At 42.0% G+C, this 19,604-nt stretch overlaps 1 protein-coding gene across 1 annotated transcript in view; it reads left to right on the top strand.

The window, feature by feature from the left end:
- LOC146653505 (solute carrier family 12 member 9) overlaps positions 1-19,604 on the top strand; it is an 86,079-nt gene that overhangs the window by 33,881 nt on the left and 32,594 nt on the right. Inside the window, exons 7-8 of the mRNA XM_085379455.1 lie at positions 2,137-2,294; positions 12,701-12,783. Coding sequence (XP_085235581.1) covers positions 2,137-2,294; positions 12,701-12,783 — 241 coding nt within the window. The remainder of the gene's footprint in view (positions 1-2,136; positions 2,295-12,700; positions 12,784-19,604) is intronic.

Genomic DNA, 19,604 nt, shown 5'->3' with positions numbered 1-19,604 from the left:
CGTGCACTGACTGCGTCTCAGGCTCCATGTGAAATAATAGTGTTCTCAGGTCTGTGGATGGAGTGAACAATACTTAATAGGCCCATGATAATAAGTATTAAAATCAGCGGACCTGAAAGAAAACGTGATGGGACACTTAATTAGGAGAGAAAGATGGAGAAAAACAGATAGCGGACAGTGGTACATGTAGATATAAAATGAAGATGGCTGAGCAAGAGAAGCAAGAAAAACCTCTTGAATGGGTTTAAAAACACCATGATGAAAGAGATAGAGGGTAATAGATGGACTGTGTGTGTGTGTGTGTGTGTGTGTGTGTGTGTGTGTGTGTGTGTGTGTATTAAGTTACAAAGAGAGACTGAGATGGATCAGGAAAAAGAGAGAAATACTTTGCACTCTAATTCTCATCTCTCTCGCTGTGTTGTATTGAAAATAGGTGGGGGGCTGGCCGTAATCATGCGCTCCCTGCTGATTTTTTTTTTGTACTCTCTGATCTCTCTTTCTCCATGTCTATCTTGCACGCACACACAAACACACGGTGTAGTGGGCCCGCTATTTCAGGATCTCATCATTAGGCACCCTGGCATTGTAATCATCACCTCCTCTTCAATCTTTTTCTTTTTCATTGAACATCAGCGCATTTTGGACAAACAAGTTTGAAATGATAAATAACCCTTTGAATTACTTGATTTAGAGCTCCTCTTATAAACAGAATACGATTAAAATGAAAGTCTCTGGGTTGATGGAAGATCATTCTTTTTTCGTACTAGGTTGTAGCAGGTTACCATTTTGTCTTCACACCAAAAGTCAGTGCAGGTCTGTTACAGGGCATCGAAATCATTTTAGATAAATAGTGAATTGGAGTGAAAGTTCTGATTCATACTTGGATTTTTCTTCAGCATCGATGAGTATCAGAAAACATGAAAAAAAAAATGACCACGGGTCAGTTCACCTGATTGCCCGTTATGAATACCATAACACATAAATTAGCAAACAGATAGTATTGGCTAATAATCTCTGTTGGGGTGGGTTCTGTTACTTGGTTATCATCGTATGCCAAAATGGAATTGTGTTAGGATTTTGCGGACATTTGTGTTACTATTTCAGAACTTGTAACTGACAAAAATCGTTGTAAAGGTGTTAAGATTATGTTAAAGTTTAAATTTTGATATAAAAATTCTAATTTTGTCACAGCTGTTTAGTGAGGCAGCTGGGTTTGTTTTTTTCAAATATTTGCAATTGAGCTATAAAAACAATGGGACAAGTATTTAAAGCTACATTTTGTAATTACTCTTTGTAGAACTCCACAAAAGCTTTCACCACCAGAGGGAAGCATTTTACTGGTTGGTGTGTTGAATTGTTTGTCTGATGTGTACTGCTGCCTTTGGTATTTCCTTTTAACCCTTTTAGTTAACCTTTATAGGACCTATAACTGAAGTGTGTTCTAAATGAAGTTGTGCCTACAAATGTTATAATGTCTTTCATTTCAGTGTTTTGCAGAGACGTGCCAATTACCAATTGTATTTATCCAAAAATAGCAGCTCTGTTGTGTTGTCAGACTTTATTGTGGTGCAGATGTTCTGTCATTTGTTTAGGCGACAAACATAATGAGGAGTATCTGATGCATAATTATGCAGCTGTGGTATGTTTATGTAGTGTCAGAGATGTACCAAAAGCTGTCTGGAACGTGTTCATTAAAGAGTTCACAACTACAGAAAAGCAACAGCAAGTGGATATTTCACACACACAGTTTTTCTAGGACCAAGTTGTACTAAGATATACTCTGTTAATCTGAAAGGTTCGGAAAATTTCTGACAACGGTTTTGAAATTCCATGATGTTCCTGTCGACTTCTTTCCTAGTTTGTTAAATGGGAGGGGAAAATCATTCTAATTAATCAGCAACTCTAAAACATAGAAAGCACTAAGAAAGGAGTCAAAACTGAGCACAATCTTTTTTCCCCCCCCAAAAACTGTGCTTGAAAATGTTCAAGAAATCCTCAAGTTATCAACTTAACAGTGTTCAGTGCCATAAACCTCTCCCGAAAATTCCAGTGCTTTGTTAAAGTACTTGTCCCATATAGTTTAATATTCACTCTGGTTCCTCCTATCTGTCAATTTTATTCTCCAAACCGTTGCAGCCTTCTCCTTCAGAGGGATTACAGTTTCCTGAGAGACATCAATGTTTGGCACCCCTTCGTCCTCATCGGAGTTTATTCCTCCACGCTGTCTGCTGCCATGAGCAACCTCATCGGGGCCTCACGCGTCCTCTACGCCATGGCAAAGGATGACCTGTTTGGTAGGTGGCTCTATGTTTTTTTTTTTTTTTTTCCAAGGGACGCAAAATCTCGACTGAAACCATCGTTACTGACATTTCAGTGTTTAAAATATGCCAGGAACACAGATGTGATTTGTTATATGAAAATGCCACTGACAACAGAGAAAACATTGGTGTCTGTTTCATAGCAGTGCTGGCTGCCAGACAATCAACTGTATACCTACAGCTGCAGAGAAATAAACACTCTTTAAAAATCTTAAGATGATATCTTTTAATCCTGACTGTAAAATTTGTATTGCTTATAATAATAGCAGCAAGGCGATAAGATGGATTATAGTTGATGCAGGTGAAATAATCATCAATATCATCAGCTTTAATAACTAGAGCCATAATTACCCTTTCAGATGGAGTATTTTTAAAGCCTTATATAATCTGTTATTTTCATAGTATTTGTTAAAAATATTTAAAAAAAAGTATTTTATATATCCTGATTTCTTTTTTTGCATATTTGCCACCAGTTTCAGATCATCAAAAAAAAGTCATATTAGATAACTTGAGTAAATTAAAAAATGTAGTTTTTAATGATGACTTCATGTATTAAGTGGATAAAAACTATAGAAACCCAATTGGCCCTTTGAAGAAAAAAACAATCATCAGTCATGAATGAAGTGTGATTAACCATAGTGTTGGGTCTAAACTCAGACCCCGCTGTATCCAGGACTTATTCCCATGAAAGAAAAACAAGGCAACGGTGTTCGATCGATTTCTTGCGCAAGGGAGGCCTCGTCTGTGTCCAGCACGACAAAGAACCCCCCAAATGGTGGCCTCCTCTCGCTGCCTTTTATTGACAAACTTCAAACAATAGTTTACAAAACACCTCCCCCTGCAACCCCGTTTGGTTACATAGACAAGGACTGTATGTAAATGTATACACTGGGTGTGTGTGTGTGTGTGTGTGTGTGTGTGTGTGTGTGTGTGTGTGTGTGTGTGTGTGTGTTAGACCTCCTGCTGACCAAAGGGTCGTAAACCCAGGAAGCTTACATCAAAAGAAACAGATCTTTCAGATAGGATGTATCTACAATAAAACCTCCCCCAGCACAGAGTGGCTGGAGAGGTGGTCAGGATCAAAGAGATGGCTTTGATCCTACTGCTTAAACTAAGACTATACAAATTTAAGAAACACAATGGCAACATTCAACAATTAGACTTAACACATAGTGTTTTGAAAGCAGAGTTGTTTCACTAACCACACTCAAGCCTAATTACTGCCAGAAAATCATTTAAATAAAACCTATGTGACAAAAAGAATTTGAATAAAAGAGCTCAAAAAGCAAACACATCATGACACGATGTGCCTAACGAAACAGCTGAGAAACACAGTCATCGATCATTCTCAAAAGATGACCGATGACTGTGTTACAAAGACATTTCAAAGGACAGGTACTCCAGCGAGTACCAAAAATGAACACAAGGGCTCGTCTCATATTGGGCAAAAACATCTTGTTGATCCTCAGTGCTATGATGACATGGAACTATTTGGAAGGTTTGAGTCCTGTTACATCTGACATAAAACTAACACAACATTTCATAGAAAGAACATCACACTAGCACTCACACCTTAGTTGGTAGTGTGATGGTCAAGTTCAAGTTCAAGGTTCTTTATTTGTCACATGCATAGTTATAGAAGTATAACACACAGTGAAATGTAGCCTGACACGCTCCTCGACATGTGCAAAAAAATTGGGGGGGGGGGGGGTGTAGAGGAAGAACATTATATATATATATATGTAGTATATACATTGGGTGAATGTGCAGTAGTAGCAGCAAGCAGGTGAATTCTGTACATTAATATAAATAGACATCTGACTATTTTACAGGATAGACAATATAAACATATTTAAAATTAAAGGAATTGAAATGTACATTGTGCCTTGGTTTAGTGTCTGGAAGAGTCCTGACTCAGTCAATTATAGATGATGTGAGAGGGCGGGTGTGTGTGTTTAGGGCCCGGATGGCTTGGGGATAGAAGCTCCTCTTGAGTCTCTCTGTCCTTGCCCGGAAGATGCAGAACCTTCTACCAGATTGCAGAAGTTGGAACAGTTTGTTGCCAGGATGGGACGGGTCCTTCAGTATCTGCGCTGCTCTAGTCCGGCATCTCCTGGTGTAGGTGTCCTGAAGCGGGGGGAGAGCAATCCTGCAGCAGCGTTCTGCTGTACGGATCACTCTCTGGAGAGCTTTTTGGTCCTTCACACAGCTGTTCCCAAACCACGATGTCATGTTCTGTGTGAGGATGCTCTCCACAGCGCCTGTATAGAAAATCCTGAGGATCTTTGGAGAGACCCTGAATTTCCTCAGTTGTCGTAGGTGATACAGGCGCTGCCTAGCCTTTTTGGTCTGGACCTGAATGTGGGCGGCCCATGTCAGGTCTGAGGAGATGTGGACACCAAGATACTTGAAGGACTGCACCCTCTCCACTGGAGCTCCATTGATGATAATGGGCTTGTAGTCTCTGTGCTGACCCCTTCTGAAGTCCACCACCAGCTCCTTGGTCTTGCTGACGTTCAGCTGGAGGTGGTTGTCCTGGCACCACGATGCCAGATTCTTCACTTCATCCATGTAGGCCGTCTCATCATTGTTGGAGATGGCACCCAACACCACTGTGTCGTCAGCAAACTTCACAATGGTGTTGGAGCCATGGGTGGCCACACAGTATGAAGTGTAGAGGGAGTAGAGCAGTGGCGAGAGGACACATCCCTGAGGTGCTCCTGTGTTGATGGTGATGCTGTTGGAGAAGCACCTGCCCACCCTCACCACCTGAGTTCTGCCAGTGAGGAAGTCCAACACCCATGCACACAGACGGCTGTTAAGTCCCAGATCCCTCAGCTTTGTGAACAGTCTGCAGGGCACTATTGTGTTAAACGCTGAACTGTAATCAACAAACAGCATTCGCACATAGTTACCCTGTTTCTTGTCCACGTGGCTGAGAGTGGTGTGTAGGACGTGGGCGATGGCATCCTCTGTGGATCTGTTGGATCTGTAGGCAAACTGCAGCGGATCTGTGGTGTCTGGGATGGAGGAGGAGATGATGTTCTTCAGCAGCCTCTCAAACACCTTCATTACTACCGAGGTCAGTGCAACTGGCCGGTAATCGTTCAGGGATTAGGGTTTGCTGTTCTTGGGCACAGGGATGATGGTGGATCTTTTGAAGCATGTGGGGACCACAGACTTCGCCAGGGACTCGTTGAAGATGTAAGTGAACACACCTGCTAGCTGGTCAGCACAGCAGCGCAGCAGACGGCCGGTGATGCCGTCTGGCCCCGCCGCTTTCCTTGTGTTCACTCTCCTCAGTGCCGCTCGGACGTCATGCTCCGCGATGCTGGTCACCGGTCTCTCGCTGATGACATCACTGTCCTCGGTAGTCAGGCGGTAGATAGCATTAGCCGCCTGGCTAACCTCGAAACGGGCGTAGAACTGATTCAGCTCGTTGGTGAATGCAGAGTCAGCGTTGATCAGCGCAGTGTCCCTGGCTTTGTAGTCCGTAATGGTGCGTAGTCCGTGCCACATACTCCGTGTGTCGCCCTGGTGGAAGTGGGACTCCACACGTTCCCGGTACCGGCGTTTGACATCTCTCACCGCGCGCCGCACGCCGTATGAGGCCGCTTTGTAGGCGCTCATATCGCCAGTGGCGAGACCCGCGTTGTAGGAGGCGGTCCTGGCGTTTACTGCAGTGAGGATCGATCTGTCCATCCACAGTTTCAACCACCGGTCTTGGACTGTTTTGCTGCTTTAGGACCTTACTTATGAAACTGTGAGTTCTGCTCTCTGCCAGAAAATCAGGAAGGGGACAAATACTTTTGGCAGCACTGTAGTTAGTGTTAGAACATAAGGTTCAGGAGACTTTTTTTTTTTATTCCTTCTTGATATATTTTTTTTCCAATTTAAATGAGTTTACTCATATTTTCCTCTAATATGTATTCCTATTCTGTGGAATATTCTTAACACGTTCACATTCACCTGCCCCAAGTGGAGAAGTTTAAGTATCATGGGTTCTTGTTCATGAGTGACGGGAGAAGGGAGATCGACAGATGGATTGGTGCTGTGGCCTCATTGATGCGGATACTGTACCGACCGGTCTGTTGTGTAGAAGTGAAGCTGTCAATTTACCGGTCAGTCTACGTCCCTGCCCTCACCTATGGTCACGAGCTGTGGGTAGTGACCGAAAGAACAAGATCCGCGGATACAAGTGGCAGAAATGAGCTTCCTCCGAAGGGTGGCTGGCCTCTCCCTTAGAGATAGGGTGAGAAGTTCAGCCACCCGGGAGAGGCTCAGAGTAGAGCCGCTGCTCCTCCACATCGAAAGGAGCCAGTTGAGGTGGTTTGGGCATCTGACAAGGATGCCTCCTAGGTGAGGAGACAGTGCTATGTGAGATGCCTCCTCACCTCCGGTGTTCCAGGCATGTCCCAGCGGAAGGAGGCACCGGGGCAGACCCAGGACACGCTGGAGAGATTGTATCTCTTGGCTGGTCTGGGAACGCCCCTGGGTATTCCTGAAAGCATTAAATTTACTCCTACAGCAGGGGGGTATCAGTGTGGTCCTCTACATGAGGCTCATCTGGTAGATGCCTGTGGATTTATTGTTAACACGTTCACATTAGGCTCAAGACAAATCAGACCCACAGATTACAATGTTAGAACTGCTTACTGCCTTGAAAGTATAAGAAAAAGTCTTTGGTTATTTAAGTTATTGTAGAGCTGTGGTCACTCTAATCTTTTGAGCTGATTGTAACCTACAGCAAATACTTTAACTCAGTGTCATCTGACAAAATTATACACCTTTGTTAAACATGATAGCTGTGTGGTAGTGACTCAAAGTTAGAAGCAACACAACGTCTGTCAGTCTTTTCTGCTAGGTTGTTATTTGAGGAAAAAGTTGCTAAAGAAATAAGAAAAGTAACTAAATGTTGAACTAAGTTTGCAACAGTGAGCTAAACTGAAATGGGAGAGAATGTTAGAAACAAAGTTGTTACTTTGTTCTCATGTACACCTCCAGAGAGTGAACAGTGGGAGCAAGTGATCTGTTACAGAGCAGTGCTGACTATAGATTACACAGTGTTGGAGTCAAATTGTTAAATGTTGTCATTGTGTTACTTAAATTTGTAAGTCTTAGTTCAAGCATGATCAAAGACATTCCTTTGTCTCTGACCACCTCTCCAACCAGTTTGTTGGTAAATGTATTTTTATAGCGCTTTACTAGTCCTTAAGGACCTCAAAGTGCTTTACACTTTCAGTCATCCACCCATCGGTGATGGCAAGCTACATTGTAGCCACAGCCACCCTGGGGCGCACTGACAGAGGCGAGGCTGCCGAACCCTGGCACCGGCGGGCCCTCTGACCACCACCAGTAGGCAACGGGTGAAGTGTCTTGCCCAAGGACACAACGACTGAGACTGTCCGAGCCGGGGCTCGAACCGGCAACCTTCCGATTACAAGGCGAACTCCCAACTCTTGAGCCACGATCGCCATGGGGGAGGCTGCAGTGTTTTATTATAGGGACATCCTATCTGAAGGTTCTGTTTTCTTGGTTAGTAAGCTTCCTTCTTTTATGACCCTTTTGGTGAGCAGGAGGTCACACAAACGCACCCCCAAACACAAACACACACACTCACATGCATACACACACACATACACACACATACAGATGCTTGCACATACATACACACATAGTACCTTATCTTTTGTAACCATAGGGGGGGTTTACAATGGGAGGTGCTTGTGTGTACTGTAACTGTTTTCAATAAAAGGCGGCAAGGAAGGCTTTTTATTTGATGCTGGCTAGGAGACAGGTGAGGAGCGTTCAGCTCCAAGAGCCTGGTTCCGACCAGTCTCCCTTGCTAGCAAGTAAAAGCTGTTCGTCTTGTTTCCTTGCTTGTCATTAACGGGAATAAGTTTCTAAACCAGCGGGGCCTGTGGAAGCGCAGACCCAACACCTAGCTGTGTTTACATTTTCACATTTAAAAAAAGAGTGCGTAACAGAATTGTAAAGTATGTGATCATCTAGAGTTTGTTGTATCATCAAAAGATTCAGGTATGTGAAGAAATCTCTGTGTGCAAGGGATAAGGCTGTGATCTTCAGGCCTTCAGGCAGCTCAGCATTAAAAACCGTCATGATAGTGTCATGGAAATCAGTGAATGAACCCATTTTCTGGGATCATAGTTCACCATGCCATCCACAAATGCCTGTTGAAGCTCTTTGACAGTGGTCCCCAACCTTTTTTGCGCCACGGACCGGTTTATGTCCGACAATATTTTCACGGACCGGTGTCGCAGATAAATACAACAAAATAAAACCAGTACCTGCACCAAAAAAATAAGATTTATTCATAACACATGGGAAAAGAGCCAGGGAAACCGAGTTAACGATAAAAACGATTTAAAAAAATAACGCTAAAAACCGATAAAAATCCTGAAAACCATAAATTTCACACCCGAGCCTCAACTCTCGTGGTACCAAATGACTCACGGACCGATACCGGTCCGTGGCCCGGGGGTTGGGGACTGCTGCTCTTTGATACAAAGTAGTCATATTTCAACATGATGCAGAAACACTGCTATCTTCTCTGAGCCAAAGTTAATTTAAAATGAACTGCGGAAAACTGTTCTGTGGTCAGATGAAGCAGAATTTTAAATTCTCTCTAAAAAAATTGGATTCTTCATCATCCAAACTAAAAAGGAAAGGGACCAGCTGGTTTGTTATCAGTAAAGCCTGCATCTCTGGTATGGTGATGTATCAGTGCCTGTGGAATTGGCAGCTTGCATATCTGGAAAGGCTCCATCAATACTTAGAGGTATGCACAGGTTTTAGAGCAACTTATACTCCCTTCGAACAGTGAAGGCCTTGCATGTTTTAGCAAGACAAAGTTAAACCACATAGTGCATCTTTTACAACAGCATGGCTTTGTTAGTAGAACAGTGCAGCTGCCTGCCTGCAGTCCAGACCTTTCACCAGCAAAACAGAAAAGAAAACACAGAAACAAAGAAAATATGACCCAGGCAGCTAGAACCCTCTATCAGATCAGAATGGGACAACACTCGTCTTCCCAATAAGGATGTTCACAGGCTGTTGTTTAAAGCAGATGGGATGCTACACAGTGTAAACATGGAGCTGTCCCAACTTTTTTTTTTTGCACTGCCAGAAAGTTTCAAAATGAGCAACATGAAATAGTAAAAAGACTCAGCGTAAACATTTGATATACTTGTGTGTTTTATTGTGAATAAAATGTGTTTTTGAGATTTTCAAATTACTGCTTCCTGTTTCTTATTTAAATTTTACACAGATTAAAAGACAAACACTTTGTTTGTACCTTCACCGTGACAGGAAATCCAAAAAGCAGTCCTAATATCCAGCAGAAACTTTTTGTCATGTGTGTAGGTCCATGTGTAGGCGGCTGGTGTATTTCAGGGATCAGTGGTGCTTATTTCTTTTCTTAAAAAAAAAAAAACTCTGAAAAAACTGAACACAAACCCTCTGAGTCAAAGCCATTCCCATATCAAGCGAGTGCAGCGTTTGTGTGATTTCAATCACTTCTCTGTGTGAGTCGACGCTGCCTGCTGCTTTGTCGTTATTAATGACTCTGAGCAACTTCCTTATCCCGTCCTCTCCTTTTTTTGTTAAGTCTGTTGCAAATGGATTTGGCCCGTTTCTGTCTGTGTGTATAGCCGCACTTCTGTGCGTGTGTGTGTCAGGGGAGATAAATGGCCGTATTAGTCAGAGTTCCTCGATGAAGTGATCTGATGGAGCAGAGGCAGACGACTCTGGTACGAGTCTGTTCACTCACTGACACCCAAAGGGTTAACTTAAGTTAGATTAATGTCTTTAATTAAGAGTCAGTGACTGTGGAACCATAAATGTGTAGTGTGTGTGTGTGTGTGTGTGTGTGTGTAAAAGGGACAGTAGGATCATGACGTGTGTGTTGTTCTGGTTGTTGTCACTCATGCATGCTGCTCACTGCTTAACCTTGCCACTGTCCTATGCAAACTAAGTGATGGATGCGTCAATTTTTCCCAACACACACACACACACACACACACACACACACACACACACACACACACACACACACACACACACACACACACACACACACACACACACAATCACACTCAAAAGAAGTTCTTTGTTTTTCCTCCCTCTGTCCCACACCTCTTCCATTTCTTTCTCCTCTCTAACTTGCTAATCTCTAACTCCTTCACCTCTGCCCTGCCTCTCTTCATCCTTTCCATCTCCCTGCTCTGCCGCATTGATTTGACTTTAAAGTCGCGCTGATTTAATTCCAGTCCTTTACCATCTGTGAAATTTACTCTTAAACTCAGATCCCCCTCGACCGCCCGCCTCGTCCCTGCACCTCCTGTCTCTCCACCGTGTGAGCCTCGTTATCGTCTCCATAGTCTTTCACCAGCCTTACCTCTGTTGTGCTCAGCCACCACAGGGTTCAAAGCAAATACCATCATCGCCACACGATGAAATGTCGTGCAAGCTATGAGATGTATGTAAATGTATGTAAATATCTTTCAATAGACCATACAGGCCTGTAAGGTATTAAATAGAGTGACGCGTCGTTTGTCTCCCTCGCTGTCGCCTGCCCACTCGCTTTCCCTCTCTCTCGCTCTCCCTTTTCAAAGCAGACATTTAGTTAATTACATAAATTTTGTGCAAATGTCAGTAAAGGTAGAAAATACCATCCCCAGTGAAAATCAGATCTGTTCTGTGCACTTTACCATCATCGGTTATTATTTATATCTGTTGCTCTTGGAAATAAAATAAAAAATGGAAAGAAAGCAGTAACAGAACCTAGCGAGTCGGAGCGGGATTGGCTGTCGCTTCCAGGAGGAGTTTGTTTTTTAAATCTCATACTGTGTTAATATCTCCCTACTTGAGTGAAATGTTCAGAATTTAAAGAGTGACAAATTAGATCGTCAAAGGGACTTGGATGTACTTTCAGTAATGCATACCAGCAAAATCTTGTTTATGGTCATTGCCTCGACTGTTGCACATGCAGACTGCGACAGCCGCACCTCCATTTCAATGTACTAATGGCTGCGCTACACACCCCAGGTTACGAAAAGCGAGACGTACACAACCATACAAAACGACACTAAAGCGTGGTGCACACCAGCAGTTATGACTTAGCTTTTCACGTCACTCACATTCACGAGGTCGAAAAATGGCACACATAAACTAAGCATTAGACCAAAGGCCTGCAACAGGCACAATGACTGACACCTGTGGGGTATACAGCGAAGGAAGTTCAATACAGCCAGGCTTTCTTTGGATCAGCTGCTGTGACAAAACCTGAAACCCAGTGAGGGATAATGGATATCACAACGTTGGTTATCAGCGTTTTCGGCTATCCAAGCTTTCTATTTCTTCCTCACATGAAAAGAGTTGTTTTGTGCACCATGTGACTCTTCTTCCACTTCTTCCACACAAAATAATCCCTGTCAGTTCTGCCTACGCCAGTCAGAGATGATGACGATGATAAAATAGTGAAGTAGAAAATCAGTGTTTTTTAAGCTGTTATTTTTACTGCAGTAGTTCTGAAAAATCAAAGCACAGATTAAAAATGATGAGTTTGCTCATTAGAAGCTGCGCATTAGTAACACAACCGAAACTATAAACTGGATATATTTAAACATCAAACGTTACTTTCATAGTCTACCAAAGGTGTGTAAATTGCTTTAGTTTGTCAGCACATCAAAATAAAATTAATTATTCGACTTATTGAACAGGTCTTCTTGCTGTGTGAATGTATGTAAAACATTTATACATTTTTGCATCACTTCCATTGACAGTGTTGGGCTTCATTTGGCGGTGTTAGTAACGTGTAACTCAACAAACTGCACATGTAAACTGTATTTCCTTAGCAGAGAATCTATACTGCAGAGAATCAGTGAAAACATGAAGCTTCCTGCTGGTTTTGAACTGAAACTCAATATAAATAAAACTCTGAACAGGTTATATGTTCATAGACATACGTTACCATGGTGATTTAGCCAGTTTAAAAAAGAGGATAAATTTTTGTGACACTGAAAACTTTAAGCTCAACATAGCTTGCTAACCCAATAATCATGATTCTTAGTACACCCCAGTGCTCTGCACTTGCTATTTAACTTCCCCAGATATCGACACTGTGTCAAGCTGTGTCCCCTTTTCTGCTTCTACGAACACATTTAATAGATAACACTGTCTATTAAAACCGAGAAAGGCCATTCGTTACAATCTTTCACTGATTAAGCTGTTCTGTTGACACATGCTTTACTGATGTGAACATGGAAGACTGTTGTTACGGTGATGCTGCTGATAAATATTTTAATACTAAGATTCAAAAGGTCACTGTCTTTATTGTTTTTGTTTTTTTCTCACCTCTGCAGGTAAGGCGCTGTGGCTGGCTAAGAAGACATCTCGCAGTGGCAACCCCTGGGTCTCAGTGCTGATCTCCTGGTTCCTAGTGCAGGTTAGTAGTGATAAGCAAATCAGTATCAGCAGATAAGTGCAACTTTATATCACGTCAAGCAGTACTGCTAAATAACTGTAAGTAAATGTTTTGTAATCAGTGTGTGGGCTGAGGAGAACAGAGTCTAATGTTAGAGTTTGTCCCGTCAGCTTCATGTTTTGTACAAATCCAAATGAGGAAACATGTTTTGAATAGCAAAATTAAAAGCAAAGGAATGCTGTGTCAAAAATAAGAGCTTCAGTGATCAAACGTCCAAACAAGACAACACTAGCCTTAGACTTGGCTTTCAATATTTCACTGAAATCAGTAACATTCTTCTACGAGAGATATAATTCTCAGTACATAAGGAAGGTAGAGAACCTTCAAACAAGCCAATATTATTTCTGTTTAATTAATGCAAGGTTGGCAAGGTAGAGGGACAAAATCATCGGGAATTCCTGTTGTTTGGATTGTTCAGTGTTTTTCAAAGAAACTTTCCTCAGGCAAGAAGATCAGAAAGTCCTCTCTCCCTTCAAACTAAACTTATTCATTCACCAGTTCAGCCTGAGCAGTTTGATGTCTTTGTTTTCTATCACCGCTCAATCTGCATCCACGCACACCTGTCATAGTGCTGCTTAAATTTGTGCATTTGCATTAAACAAATGGCACCTGAAGTCAGTTATTCTGTCGACTAATGCGTTCCAAAGGCGTGCTTCTGCATCACTAAAGTCTCTTTGGTTTAATAGAGTTCAGTGAATTTTCCAAAAAAGCACAACTTACTTACTTTAAGTAGTTTTACTGTGTTGATTGGTAGGTGAGGATGCTGAAATTTCCTTTCCTTCCCCGTCTTTTATTAATAACACTTTAAAATTTTTGATAGACAAAGAGATATAAATAAATAGAGAGACAGGCAGACAGGCTGTGGGATTTGCAGAGGATAGCAGCTGGAAGGAAAACGGATCAAGATGAAGTGCGTTCACTTTTGTAACATGGTTACAGACTGCTACCACAGAGGCAGTATCTGTCAGATATCTGACAGTTTATAATGTTATTCATAATTGCTGCAGGCATTTATGTCCCTTTAGATTAAAGTGGACCCATTATGTGTTTCTTTATTTTTCTGTCATATATATTTTGTTACAATGGTGGCTGCCAAAGTTTCAAATCGGGAGGCCAGTGGATGTAGATGTAATCCCTGTGAGCCAAAAGGTCAGGCTTCAGACTTCTCACTTCATTTCTCCAATCTAGGAAGAACATCTATCCCTCCGTCTGCTCATTTTTTTTGCCACTTTTCTGGATCCAGGAGCACAAGTCTAAGCAGAGAGGCAGAGAACTTTCCTCCCTCAGCTCTTCTGAGGGGGCTAGCGAAAAAGATGTAGTCCCTCCAGTGGGTCTTGGGTCTGCCCCTGGGCCTCCTCCCAGTTGGATATGCCTGAAACACCTTGCATAGGAAGGACAAAGGAGGCAACCTAGTCAAATGCCTGAACCACTCGAACCCCCTCCTTTCAGTGCGGAGGATAACGTCTCCACTCTGAGCTTCTCCCAAATGGTCGAGCTCATCGTCCTGTCTCTAAGGGAGTGGTCAGCTCATGGCCATAAGTGAGGGGAGGAATGCAGATCAACTGTTAAATGGACAGATTCACCTTCACTCTCTCTTCACCATCGCACATTGAGCCCATCTGTCGACCTGTCAATACAGCCCCCCCCTCTTCACTTTCCTTTCTACTATCATTAGCATGGTGTTAGTCTTCAAACCAACAACCCACTTCACTTATAGTGTCACAGTTGTAAATAAAACACAACCACATTAGTATGTTGTAACATGCATACTTATTTCTTTATGCTGAAACATAAAAGCTATTTCAGACACGGTTACTCAGGAGACTACAATACGAAGCTGCAGCTGACAAACAGGTGGCAGGTGGTGGCTGCCGTTACATTTTGTCTTTCTTCACACTTGGACCAATCTATGACTGCATGGATGAACCTTTCTTCAGCCTGATGGGGCTCACATTGAGTCTTTGCTGTTAATTCCCACCGCAAGCACCAATATCATACCAATAGCGTGGAAGTGTGCTTTTTAGGGCTTTGTTAAGCAGATGTTTAGTTCAAGTTAATCAAGATAATCAGGTGTAAAAGGCTGTCAAATGAATTCAAAACCTTTAAGTGGAATTAACATTATACAACTTAATCCTTTCAATTCCTTTAAGCCTTCAGCTTCACAGTATAAAATACAAACTATTTAGAACTGTCCAAGAATAAAAATAGGGAGGTGGAAAACATTCAGAAGCATTTTTGACAAGCAAAATTATAACTAAACAAGAGTAACTTATCATCTAATCGATTCACTTCCCATCTGGGTTCATTACTAGCAACAACCTGGTGTGTAGGTGATTAAAGTATAGAGGCAGCGCAAACCGAACAAGACTGAACAATATCAGAGCAGCTGAATGGGAAAAACTGGCACTTTTTTCCCACTCTGACCAAAAGACAGCACATAGTGTTTTTCTCTTCTATTGTGTCACCTAAGTGGAGGAAAGAAGCCAATTTAGACCAGGAGAAAATATTGGCAGAGTAGAGGAGGGTGGGGATAGAGATGAAGAGCAGGCAGAGGATCTTAGGAGCAAATAGGCCTGACTAAACCATCATTATCAGAGGTGAGTGTTAAAGGCTGAATGGCTTGTCATTATTTGCGCCCTCTCTTTTTGTCACTCGCTGTCCCCTTCTCTTCATCTCCGGCACTCTCCAGGAGCGGAGGAGGAGCAATTAGATGGAAATCGTTAGCTGCGTCGCTGCTGCTGCCATCATCAGAAATCATTGACTCCTGTCCTCTTTCTCTCTGCCTCTTCCTCCACCATTTGAATGATTCACTGATGACAAAAGTCTGATTGTAATCTTGCCTTAAACTCTCATGTGCTGCGGGATTGAAAAGGAAGGAGGAGGGAAGAGGGCGGCAGGGGCCTTGCTTTATTGGACTTCTAAGTAAAGGAGAAATGGTCGGGGAATGCAGGGAGAGAAAAGTATAAATGGTTGAAGAGAAGACTGAAGAGCATAGGGTTGGATGGTGATCTGACAATATAGGCTGCAACCCAAGAAAAATAAATGGTATGTATGTCACTTCCAAAGGACGTCAATAAACTTGGCAAAAACAAAGCAAGATGAACCGGACAAAGCCGCAACAGCCTGGCACTTCCTCCTTATGCTGGTCATCAACTTTGTCACACACTGCTGTGTGATGGCGTCCCACTCTTCAACCAGCATTTGTCATATGTCAACCAACATGGTTGTGTTGAACGCTCTGGCTATAACAGTACGCCCAAGCTGATCCATAGTTTTAATTCTACTGTCCAGCACTAATCGGGCACTGATGTGTTGTTGGGACAACTTAAATTGTTGTTGTTGGATTCAGTTCCAGCTTTCATCACTGTTGATGCTTGACTAGTCATTTTTACACTGCCGGTGATGTTTGATAATGTTTGACCACAGTTTTAGGCTTAAGTTTTAGGCTGGTCCTACAGGCCGGGCGTTTGGTTTCAAATAATCTCAATGGAATCTAAAATCTTGTTAAGAAACGTGACAGATGTGAACATTTTTGATGACTCGTAGGCAATTCAGATGGATACAGACCTGTCGATAGCGACCAGGTGTTCTCCAGCCGGTAATCGTGAATCTTGAGTTGGATATAAGAGTTGAGGGTGGCTATGTTATGGACATGGATGCAAATTTAATCTGAAATGACTGCTGATGGAATCCGTGTTAATATAAAACAGTTGTTTGAGTCTTTAACAGATGATGGGAGAAAGCAGAGCTCTGTACAACAAACATCTTTCCCCTTTGTTGGTGTAGAGGAACATTGCCTCCTTGCCTCTGTGATGTCTTTGTTTTTGATGCACAGTTTGACTGATGTCAGTTATACTTTGCTCCCTGGTTACCTTACACACAAGGAAACTCCAGAGTTTGGGACCAGTACCGGTCCAATCGTTTGACATTCTAGTCTGTATTTGAGTGTTAACGTGATAGGATCATTTTACGTTTTATAAATACTAATATAATAAATTGTAGACTATGTCTTCATAGTCAAGTTATTTTATAACCCTCTTGAATGAAAGGTGAAAGTCTTTAATTCTTGATTGTTTTAGTTCAAATTCACTGTGGTGTTGTACCGAATTGTCTCTGTCCTAACTGATGGACCTGGCTTTCTGCATCTGGACTCAAATACACACTCTAGAATGTGCTGTATGATTGTTACCTGTAATGCTTAGCCATGTCTGGAAAAGCACAGTTCTGTAGTAAAAAGCATTACTCAGCTTTTTCCACTTTATTCTTTTTATTTAATAAAAACGTGTGTGTGAGCCTTTACACTGCAAGGACCTGTGTGGCAATTAATGCACACTGCTCTCCAGTAAAAACAGTCTTTTAAATCAGCGCATAATAGCGGGATGGTGTGTGTATGCACACACAAACGCAACTCATTCACACTCAGTTGGTGTGCTGTCAGAGCGGTTGTACATGCAGGCCTGTGTCTGAGTTAATGGCTAATTAATGCTCTGGTAGAGCCAGCTCCCACGGGTGCACTGAAGAGACACCCACTGACTTTGACTGTCAGAGGTCAGCAGTGCTCCCTCACACACTTTCTCTTTTTCACTTGTCTTCCTCTCTCTTCTTTGTCTTCCCCCACTTCTCCAGCCTCACTGCTCCCTCGGTGCATGGTGACCTGTTCTCCCCGCCTGTCAATAATGTGACATCATTAATTTCAACTCCCCACCGTTACATTTTCTCCCCCCTCTCTCTTTCTCAGTGTACATCTGCCTTATGGTGGCTGCTATCTCCCCTCCACACATACCAATAATATATCCTTGAGCTCATGAATATGTTCCCCAACTCTGGAGAAGTTTCTCAGTAGCAAATCATAAAACACACAATAAAAGGAGAGAGAGAGAGGCGGTGTTCTGTGTTTGTACAGTACAGCAGTTACCTCCTTGGTCTGTGCAATCAGGCCCTGCAGCTCACAAACACATATAAAAAGCCCACTCCATGATGATGAAACGACTGCAGGAAATGTTTCATTCGGCACAGACGAGCTAATGACGGTCTTTACCTGAAAGATTTACATGTGCTGTTTCTCCACCAAAGTGAAGGTGAGGTGCTTGAGGAACGGAAGGTAGCAGTGGGGAAGATATCCATTTCTGACAATTTAGTCGTGTTCGCGCCACAATTCAACAGAGATTGTTGCAAATGAGTGTAATTTACACACTGAATGAACAGCTAAGCTATGGTTTGCGTGATGGTGATAATGTGTTGTGAAAGTAGCACACATGTATTACTGTGACATTAGAGTTTTGTTCAAATGAGGGATAGTTGAGCTGAGGAGGGGGGTGATCATGTGTGTTTATTTTTAAAGTGTAGTTTCACGTCAAATACATCTGAGATATCTGCTTGTAATATTCTCTTGGATGTAGATACAGTTGATATTTACAACCATGAAGTGCAACATAGAATAAATTAAATAAATGTCACACATTGAGTGTTATTTTATAGTTTTGATGTCCTACACGTTGTTGCAAATAATAAAATAAAGAAATGGAGAAGTAGTTTCCATCTTAAGAAGTCTCTCAAAGTAGAATGGGAGCCAGAACCTGAACCATCCCGTAGCTGTGCTACTAAAGGCTCAGATTGTTTGCCCCCCTTTTCCACTCCTGTTGCTCAATGTTCACTGCCCCAGTTGGCCGTCGCAGACCCTGGTTCTGCAAAAGGTTTCTTCCTATTAAAAGAGCGTTTTTCTTTCCCACTCATGCCAAGTGCTGCTAAAAGGAGATCACTTCATTTTGGAGTCTTCTTTCTAATACTGTAGAGTGCTTAGCTTGCAATATGTACTGCTGTAAGGTAGCTGTTGTTGTAAATTTTCTCTTTATAACTAAAACTGAATTGAAGTGAATAGAATAAAAAGTTTGAAGCATTTACAGAAAGAGCAGGAAACCCTCAGAATTGAGTTTTCAGTTTAGCACAGTTGTCTGTGAAGCTTTTAGCTACTTATAATTTAATAATGATTTGAATTTCTGATCTTAAACTTTGCTATCAGCATTTAGTGGCACATTCTGCAACTTGTAGTTTGAGACAAGCAAGTAAAGTGAGTATTAGTCTTATAATTGACACATTTTAATATTTACTCCTAGCAGCTCGTGGCTCAAAGTCAAGAACAACATAATTTGGTATAAAATTCAAATTGTGCTGTAGCTTTGTGCATATAACTTAGCCTTTTGCATTTCTGGTCTAAATGTAGGTTTTTCTTTTTAAATAAATTTTTGGTTAGATGCCTGAAATTATGACTGCTTTAGGCATTTTCACATTTTATTTTCCACCATTTAATAAATATGTAAATACCCCATTTTTGGCTTTTGTGTTTTAGGGAATAAGATGGCTAACAAAAGGCTAAATGAGCGTTCATAAGTTGCCCGGGATATTCTACATCATCACATCTAACACAGAGATGACCTGTGACAGTCATTCAAAAAATAATGTTTTTTCTTTCACGGCTTAATAGTAGTGTGTTAATTCTAGGTTGATTACAGGGTACTGGTAAAACGAGGGAGAAATATATATTTAAAAGAAGATGCATATGCAGCAACAGTCTAATACTCCAGTATCCAAAATGACCATTTCTAGTCCAAACATTAAGCTATGTCATTGTGATTTATTATGCTAAGTAAACTGTTGTCAGGTGAAACAGTCGAAGCTTTTACTGTCTTTATTCGTGACTTCCCCGTCCAAATATTACTCGCAGTGAATTGCATAGAGCCTTGTTCACACATTCTGATATCAGGGAACATGGCAGGGAGCAGGGC

The sequence above is a fragment of the Rhamphochromis longiceps genome, linkage group LG14 (assembly GCF_057381845.1).
Source record: "Rhamphochromis longiceps isolate RC_006_pf linkage group LG14, R_longiceps_female_GT1.1, whole genome shotgun sequence".
Taxonomy (NCBI): domain Eukaryota; kingdom Metazoa; phylum Chordata; class Actinopteri; order Cichliformes; family Cichlidae; genus Rhamphochromis; species Rhamphochromis longiceps.
This window is presented reverse-complemented; position numbering and strand designations above follow the sequence as displayed.